The following is an 8720-nucleotide window of genomic DNA, read 5'->3' as shown; positions in this document are numbered from 1 at the left end:
CTCATAGGTGCGCATTGTGCCCTCACTCACATCGCTCGTGCGCGGCCGTTAGTCGACTCATTGAACTCGTTCACCACCAGAGCCCGTGCGCGAGGGACGCGAACTGCACACCACCACGATCCGCAACGAACACGCCTACTACTGCTGCATCGCCCAGCTAATGGGTTACCACAAGTACACGACACGACCAACGACACGACCAACGACACGACACGACCAACGACACGGCACGGCACGACCAACGACACGACCAACGACACGACACACGGCGAATAAATTAATGCAATTCTTTATTGCCAGGCTTCCGCTTAAGGACAACCGCCCGCTCTACGTGGCCGGCGACAGCCACAGCATGGCCACGGCCTGGCACACACTCAACATCAAGGTACATGCCCGATTGTGTGGACCTACCCTCGCGCAGCGTGTTTTTGTTCTTCCACAATTAACTGACGCACTTATCAAATTAATTGGCGCCAGGGCGAGGAGCGGCTGCTCAAGCCCATGCTGGTCACGGGCCTCAAGATGTGGCACCTGAGGCCCGAGAGCGTGTTCTTCCCCAAGAACAATTTCTACAACGTCGTGTCCACCAGTACGCAACATACTCTCTTTCTCCTGTGTGTGTGTGTGTGTGTGTGTGTGTGTTGCGTGTTGCGTGTTGTTTTCCCTGGGAGTGTGCTGACTGATGTGCCGCGTATGCACAGTACCTCCGCATTCGGACGTAGTTTTCCTGTTCGGCGAGATCGACTGCCGCGAAGGGCTCATCGTCTCCGTTGAGAAGTGCCGCTACCGCGACCTCAAGGAGGGCGCACAGGTACAGTGATATGTTATTTCTTCAGCAATTTTAATATGTGGCATGATGATGGGAGTTGAAGCTGGCGCATTGCGTGCACCTGCAGGTCACGATTCAAATATTTATCAACGTGTTGAAGGAGCTGAGGCAAAAGTACAAGTGGAACATCTACATTCACCCCGTCGTGCCCGTCCTCAACGAAACCAGGTACGCCCCCCTTCGATATATGCCTTATTAGTATTGTATTGTTTATTATTTATTATTCATGAAATTTCTATTATTATTTATGTATTTCTCCTTATTATTTACAGAAAAAATGCCCAATTTGATTGTTTGATAATGACATTTATTAATGGTGGAAAAAACGTAATAATCCCGAATACAGAAACATCGTTAAGCAGTTCAACGAGGTGTACAAGGAGCACGTCATGCGAACGCCCGGCCTTCACTGGCTCGACTTCTTCGGCGACCTTCTCACACCCGACGGCACCGGTACGATCGACTAGTTTTGTGGTCACGCGCATCTGTGATTTCTTCTCCTCCTCCTCACTTCACGTGTTGAACTCAACTACGGCAATTTCCACCAGGTTTCAATACGGCCTACGAGTTGGACGGCACGCACATGAACCCGACCTACCTCCCGCTCCTGGAAAAGGCCATGAACGCCACCCTGGGGCCGCAGTAAGCAGCATTCCCCCAACAAACCGGTTCAACCACACTCTATGCGCACACGACACACGACACACACGGCACACGCTTGCGTGATGGAGTGCAACAGGGCTTCTGCGATTCGAAGGCTCATGTGCGTGGGTCACTCCTCGAGCGAGACGCAGACGGACTTGTGCTCCAGGTAGTTGTGGAGGCCCTCCTCGCCCAGCTCGCGCCCGATGCCGGACTCCTTCCACCCGCCGAACGGCAGCGCCGCGTCCAGTACGTTGTAGCCTGTTGTGCGTTTTTTGTCGACACACACGTGTGTCAGCCGCGCGCACGTCTTTGTGGCGGGGGGGGAGCGACGTACAGTTGACCCAGACGGTGCCGGCTTGGACGGCGTTGGAGACCTCGAGGTACTTCTTGATGTCTCTGTGTGTGCGTGTGCGGTGGTGTGCGTGTGCGGTTGGTGCGTGTGCATGTGTGCGGTGTTTGTTTCCAAGTCTAGAAGGCACATCGGTGCGCAAACGCACTGAAGAAGAACGGGAGAGTGAGTACCGAGTGAACACAGAGCCGCCGAGACCGTAGGTGGTGCTGTTGGCCTTTTCAATGGCCTCGCCGATCGCTGCAGGCAGGTCAGTACACGACACACGCACACGACACACACCACACACGACACACACACACCGCACGATGCGTACAGGAGAACTTCTCGATGACCAGTACGGGGCCGAAGATCTCCTCCTTGGAGATACGCATGTTGTCGTCAACGTCGGCGAAGATGGTGGGCGCGATGAAGTAGCCCTTGTCCCCCATCTGGTATCCGCCCGCCACCAGTTTCGCGCCCTCCTGCTTCCCCTCCTGTTGCCCACCCGTCAGTGTCGTGTCGTGGTGCGTGCCGTGTTGCGTGCGTGTCAGCTGCGAGCCGTTGCAGCATGCCTTGATGTAGTCCATGATGCGGTTGAACTGCTCCTCGTCGATGACCGGCCCCTGCTCCGTCTCATCGTTAAACGGATTCCCGATCTTCCTCTGGTTGACCAACTCCGTAAGCTGTGTGTCGCGTCGCGTCGTTGGTGGTGTCGTGTCGGTCAGCGCTTATCAATGTTTGGTGGTTGGCGGGGTGTGGTTGATACCCTGTTGACGAATTTGTCGTGGATGGTGTCCTGCACCAGCAGGCGAGTCCCTGCGCAGCAGGTCTGGCCGGAGTTCATGTAGACGGCCTCGAGCGAGGTGACCGCCGTCTTCTCAAAGTCGCAGTCGTCGAATACGATGTTGGGACTCTTCCCGCCCAGCTCCAGCGTCGTCCGCTTCAAGTTACTGCACCGCACGCACACGCACACATCGTCACCGCACACGCACACGCACCACCACCGCACACGACACACATGGACGAACCTCTTGGCGGCGTATTTGAGGACTTTGCGGCCGACGGCGGTGGAGCCGGTGAAGGCGACCTTGGCCACGTCCATGTGGCACGCCAGGGCCTTGCCGATCTCGCGGCCGTGGCCCGGCAGGATGTTGACCACGCCCGGCGGGAAACCGGCCTCGATGATGAGCTGCCCACCAGTAGCGCTGACAGCGGCGTCTTGTCCGACGGCTTCAGCACCACCGTGCAGCCGGCCGCAAGCGCCGGCGCGATCTTCCACGCCTGCATGACCAGCGGGAACTGTATGCCCCCACCACCACGATAGTGACATGTTGTGTGGAATGTTGTGTGTGTGGCGTGTGTGGACTGCTTACATTCCAGGGAATGATGGAGCCGACGACGCCGACGGGCTGGAGAACGGAGTAGGCGTGGAAGGGACCCGCCACGGGGATCGTCCTGCCCCGGATCTTGTCGGCCCACCCGGCGTAGTAGCGGTCAGCGGCAGGTCCAGTTTCTTGGAGTGCGTGGCGTAGGGCTTGCCGTTGTCCAGGCTCTCCACCGCGGCCAGCTCGTCCTGGTGCTGCTCGATCAGTTCCGACAGCTTGAACAACAGGCGCGCCCTCTCCTGCCCTGTTATGATGCCATGCAACAACGTCGGAATTGACCAGGTTCAATTTTTACCCAGTAGGTTGGACTGGGAGAATTACCGGGAGTTTTGGACCAATTGGGAAAGGCCTTGTTGGCCGCTTGCACGGCCCAGTCGACGTCCTCGACGTGGGCCTCGGCCACGTCGCAGATCTTTTCGCCCGTGGCCGGGTTGATGGTGGCGAAGGTCTTGCCGGCCTTGGCATCGACCCACTTGTTGTCGATCAGCATCTTGGTCTGCAGCCGCGGCAGCTTCTTGTCCGACGGGATCTTCATCTCCGGGTCGAATAGCTTCATCTTACCCTCCTCCTTTGTACTGGTCATGATGGGGTGCTGTTGTTGTTGCGTTAAGTGTTATAGTGAGTGCGTTTCTTCTCCACAGGCCTGGGCACTGCCATAGCTGGGCGGACCCAGCCGGCCTGGTCACTGCAGTGAGCAGTCTGGGAAACCTGGTCGTTGTCTTGTTGCTAAGTGGGACCTTTTCCGTCGAAAAGCCAAGGCAAGTTTGAGAGCAACAATGATAAAAAGTTGGTGGCATGGGGCCCCATAGTTCGCATTTTGGCGCGAAAGGACCGTGTGTCTACAACTATCTCTTCTAATAAATCCCATGGGTACTCAGAGCGCTGCTCATTGGCGGGGCTTAGTTGTTGACATTGTCTTCTTTGTTGGAGAAATTGTCCAAGTCTTGGTGCACAGAGAAGATCTGTGTGGAGGGAAGGACTGTGCACTGTCAACAGCCAGTCAGTTGTTGAGAAGGTGCACTCAACACTGTGAGTGCTCACAGGTATGTGAACTCTCTGCAGTGTGTCCTCCACAGCATACTTGCCCCAGTGCAGAAATTGTGGTCATGCTTATCCAGTGTCTTGATGGTATTGATGTAGAGTTGCTCATAGGTGCAGAGATGGTCTTTGAGCATGGGGCAGGTGGTGGAGGCACCAGTGCCCAGGTAGGCTGCAAGGTGTGAGTGGTTATGCATGATTGTGACAGAGGTGGATGGGTGAGTGGGGTTGTGTGGGGCTGTGAGGGTTGGTGCTTGTGAAGAGGTGCTTGGTGCTGAGAGACAGTGTGCAGGTGGTGATAAAGGAGTGAGGAGAGTGATGTGTTAAGTGTGTGGCTGTGGGCTGAATTGTGGTGTGCAGGTCTGCAGGTGACCAGTGGTGGATGAGGCCATGGTCAGCTGCCAAGAATGCTCTCTGCACATCAGCCTGCAGTTGCAGCTGGTTGACCTGGCTGTGCAGTGTCTTTGCACAACCAATGTACTCACCCACAGTGTTGAGCTGGGAGACATACCACATGAAGCTCTGGTTGTGTGTGTGCTCTCATCAATCACCTAGAGGTTTGTGGATGGTCCCTGGAAGGGTGTGTGGGGCTTTGTTTTGCTCCTTGGCACCAAGCCTGCAACTCCTGTTCATGTCACCCAGGTGTGATTCATCAGCACAGACCAGATGGCATGTCATGCACACACATGCACAGGCACATTCATGCACACACTTGCTGAAACATCCCACCACCACAACAGATATATATTGTATTACCTGTAGTACAATAGCATGGAGCCTGTGCTCACTGACAAGAACTGAGAGGACTTTGCAGTGTTGCTAGATCCCAACATTCTCCATCTCCTTTGGATTAGTGCAGTTGGGTTGCAGGTACACCACACAGCTTGAGATAACATTTGAGGACAGGTAGATGATGCTCACCTTTTACAACATGCATACACACACTGCTTGGCCCATTCATGGCCCACTGGCCACACATTCATCACTTGCTGTATGTAGCCACTTCCCCATACATCATCTCCCCACCACCAATAGTCAATTCCACTGGCTGGGAGGAGAATCTCATGACAAGAGAAGGTGATAGAGGGGTGATGGTTGTCTGTGTTGGGTGAAGTTTGCTTGTGTGCTATCCTCTGTTTCTCTTCTTGCTCTGCAGCTTGCTCTTGGGATTGTGGGATGGTGCTCTACTTTGAAGCAGTTGCCAAGGAATAAGAGGAAGAGCTGGAGGTGAGAGTGAGCAGTTTCTGGGATGTTTTTTGGGTGGCCTGCCCTCTCTTCATGTTGGCATGGGAGTTGGTGCTCTTCTGCTGACCATCCATTCCTCTCTTGCCACACCTTATCTCTCAACAGTTGCTTTTCCTTTTGCTGTTCTGCTGCTTCTGTTGTGTGCAGCCACACCCAATGCCACTGCGCCAGCAACGTCGATGTAGCCCTCACTCACCTCGCCGGCCATGGTACCCACATCCTCAGCCATGACATCATTGTCATTGACATCCAATATGTAGCTGTCATTGTCTTCCCTGGCTTCTCCATCATCTCCATCTGCTGTTTTCTTCTTCTTCACCTCTGCTGTCTTTGTTTGCTCTACCTGCTTCCTTTGGTTGGTGAAGGTGAAGTGGCTGCTCATCACCTTGTTGAGTGACATGTAGGAAATGTTGGCCGGGCCATTCCTGGCGATGCCCTTGTGCCTGTTGGCCTTTTTCTCCTTCTTGGGCTTTGCTGAGGTTGAGCTGCTGTGTGATGTCAGCGCCAACTGCCTTGGCCTGAGGATTGGAGACTTGGTGAGCCCACTGTCACTGTCTTCCTCGGCGCAGAGGCTGTACATTTCATTGTACACATACTGGCTTGAACTGTACTGCTCGCTTGCCAATGTACTATTGTCATTGTACTCTTCCTCTCTGTGATCTCACCCACTGCTTCACACTTCATTCTTTTTCTTCTTCTTTGTCTTGGTTGTCACACTTCGTTCTGTGGTGTTGACCACCTCATTTGAGGAGGAGGAGGATTGATGGGCTGGTGGCAAGGGTGCGGCAAGCATGGCCTGCAGCCAGGCCTTGACCTCCTGTTGCTGCCTGTGCTCATTGCCGACGCTTGCGCAGGCGTTGTTGATGGTGCCCACCCAGTGATCACGCTCTGCCTCACTGCCGAAGCAGACCAAGTAGCTCTGCGCCGCGCCCGCCAGCTCCAGGCAGTTCTTCTTGCCCATGAGTGACGTCAGCTGCATGTAGATTGCCCTGGAGACACATCATGTGTGGATTGTAAGGTGTGTAAGCTCATATGTGATGATCATCACATCAATGCACATGCAAGGGGCCAATGAGCTGCTACTATGCACTTCCAGGAGTTGTTGAGGGCAAGCACAAACTTGTACTGTTCAGGTGATGACAGGTCACCTGATCCTGCTGGGTGGAAGTAGAGAAAGCCTTCCTTGAGCACCAGCCCATACTTCTTCCACAGCTTGAGCAGGCCTCCTTCCTGCAGTGCATGAATATACATCACTACCATTTGATCAATAACTGAATATATCTATATTTTTCTTTATTTATGCAACTAAAAGAAAAAGAATAAAATAGAGGGGGGGTTTGACCAGCTGGCATGTTGGGTCATTGGGCCTTTGGTACAGTGGTCTCCAAGTGAGCATGGTGGCAGCCTCCAAGCTTGGCAAGAATTTGGCAGGTCAGGTTTTTGGGTTGTGGTTATTTTATTTGAACCATTGCCTGGCAATTTACACCCCTCTAAAGTACATTCATCTTGGCAGATCATGGTGGTGGGCTTACCAGCCGAAGACTTCGCCCTTGGCAAGTTGGTCTGGACGCCAGCTGTTGATCACCACCATGCACCAATACACCTATCAGTGGTGGGGGCGAGGTGAGCTGATCTGTGTCAACCTCTCTTGTCTTGCAGACATTTGAAATGGTCATTGCATGGATGGAGGAGCGCACCTCTCCATGTTGATTATAAAAGAACTGACACCACTTGTTCACCCAAAACATCATTCCATTGCAATGGCACAGAAGTGGACGCAGATACACCACGCAGCTCACTCCCTTTGGTTCTTGCAACATCAGAGAGTGAGATTCAACACCAAGCAAACCAACTACATCTTCTTTCAGTTTGAAAAACCAATGCTGCTCCTGAGGCTGCTCCCAATGCTGCTCCTGAGGCCACACCAGATGCCATGCCCAAGGGTGCACCTGAGGTCACTCCTGAGGCTGTGCCCAAGGCCACTCCCAAGGCCATGCCCAGTGCTGCTCCCACACCAGGCAACCATTCACAGGTCCCCCCAAGGTTAAGGCCTATTTGGTGGCTCTGCTTGGCTACCTTTCTTCATCTCTGGGTTGAAGAGCTTCATCTTGCACTCCTCCTTTGTAGTGGCCATGCTGGGTTGCTTTGTTGTTGCATTGGGGTATTCCTCTTTAGTGTGTTACTTCACAGGCCTGGCACTGCCAGTAAGTGCAAGTCCATTTTTTGTTGAGGTATTTTTTAATAAAAAGGAAGCCTTACGTCCCAAGAGTGCCTTAGCCTTGTGCGCCGTTTCAAGAGAAAACGAAAGGGCCACGCAGAAGATGATCAGGTGGCGAGTTGGCCATAGGCGCTGTCTGAACTGAGATGGGCCTCCCCGCGAAGGGACAGGAGTAGGAGAAACTCCTCCGCATGGGGACCCACAGCGGCCTTGAATTCAGCACTGCTCAGCGTGCTCATGGCCCGCTCGTTGCTCACCACCGCTTCCCGCACCTCATCTACGCCAAAATGAGATATCAAAAATCAGATAATAATTGATATATATTAAAAAAAATAAACAACAGCCAAAAAAAGGCAGGCGACAGGGGAATCGGACCATTGCCATCAGCGAGACGGGCGAGTATCTCGACCAGCCGATCAAGCACGCAGGCGGGGACTGGCGCGTCGAGCCCCTGCAGCAGCAGATCCAGTCCCGTGGTGGTGGCTGCTTCACCACTCACTGGACTGACTGGCTCAAGGAAGAATCCCTGGAATCTGGTGCGTGTTGTGCGTGCGTGCGTGTCATTAGAGGTGGGAGGGGACGGCCATCGAGATTTGATGGTGGGTGTCGCACTGGTGGAATATAGGAAGAAAGGCTTTGCCTCGCCCTACAAGCAAGGCGGTGACGCGGGCGGTGATCCCGCCCACCAGCTGCAAAGCCTCACCGCTCGTTAGAGCCCGGTGGACGAGCCGGGCAGCGACGCCGGCCAGTTCTCGGCTGAGCAGCCTCCTGTACTGCGGCACTGCAGAGATTTTTTTAAGACAAGTTATAAACTTAAAATATAATTTCTTTTAAAAAAGAATAAAACAAACAAAATTCTATTAAAAAAAGAGGAGCGTACGATCCGCGATGATTCGGAGGAGGCAGCCAAGCAGAGCCACCAAATCGCTCAGGTACATGAGCTCCAGCTGCATGTGGTGGTACGTGATGAGAGCCAACAGGTGGTCTCCCAGCCCTCCTCCGACCAACTCTGCTGGCGGCTTCCACTCT

The 8720-nt window shown here is 53.8% G+C and overlaps 4 protein-coding genes and 1 pseudogene across 4 annotated transcripts in view; 1 reads left to right on the top strand and 4 right to left on the bottom strand.

The window, feature by feature from the left end:
• ACA1_154290 (uncharacterized protein) overlaps positions 1–1475 on the top strand; it is a gene marked incomplete at both ends in the record, with an annotated part of 4630 nt that extends 3155 nt beyond the window's left edge. The window contains 7 exons of the mRNA XM_004340536.1: positions 83–174; positions 301–385; positions 478–589; positions 723–811; positions 897–997; positions 1176–1282; positions 1378–1475. Coding sequence (XP_004340584.1) covers positions 83–174; positions 301–385; positions 478–589; positions 723–811; positions 897–997; positions 1176–1282; positions 1378–1475 — 684 coding nt within the window. The remainder of the gene's footprint in view (positions 1–82; positions 175–300; positions 386–477; positions 590–722; positions 812–896; positions 998–1175; positions 1283–1377) is intronic.
• A 126-nt stretch (positions 1476–1601) lies between these two features.
• On the bottom strand, positions 1602–3746 carry ACA1_154280 (annotated as a pseudogene).
• A 343-nt stretch (positions 3747–4089) lies between these two features.
• ACA1_154270 (uncharacterized protein) lies at positions 4090–4744 on the bottom strand (the record flags this gene model as incomplete). Its single annotated transcript, XM_004340535.1, has 3 exons — positions 4090–4169; positions 4272–4400; positions 4714–4744. 3 exons carry the CDS (start codon positions 4742–4744, stop codon positions 4090–4092), a joined length of 240 nt encoding a protein of 79 aa, XP_004340583.1.
• A 1603-nt stretch (positions 4745–6347) lies between these two features.
• Positions 6348–6724, bottom strand: ACA1_154260 (uncharacterized protein; the record flags this gene model as incomplete). Its single annotated transcript, XM_004340534.1, has 2 exons — positions 6348–6462; positions 6564–6724. Coding segments are annotated over 2 exons (276 nt in total), but the record flags the coding sequence as incomplete, so codon positions are not given.
• A 1074-nt stretch (positions 6725–7798) lies between these two features.
• ACA1_154250 (uncharacterized protein) overlaps positions 7799–8720 on the bottom strand; it is a gene marked incomplete at both ends in the record, with an annotated part of 1813 nt that continues 891 nt past the window's right edge. Inside the window, 4 exons of the mRNA XM_004340533.1 lie at positions 7799–7968; positions 8067–8224; positions 8304–8472; positions 8572–8700. Coding sequence (XP_004340581.1) covers positions 7799–7968; positions 8067–8224; positions 8304–8472; positions 8572–8700 — 626 coding nt within the window. The remainder of the gene's footprint in view (positions 7969–8066; positions 8225–8303; positions 8473–8571; positions 8701–8720) is intronic.

The sequence above is a fragment of the Acanthamoeba castellanii genome, assembly GCF_000313135.1.
Source record: "Acanthamoeba castellanii str. Neff unplaced genomic scaffold scf7180000084722, whole genome shotgun sequence".
NCBI classification, from domain to species: Eukaryota; Discosea; order Longamoebia; family Acanthamoebidae; genus Acanthamoeba; species Acanthamoeba castellanii.
The sequence above is the reverse complement of the archived record's forward strand: the minus strand, read 5'-3'. Positions and strand labels throughout refer to the sequence as shown.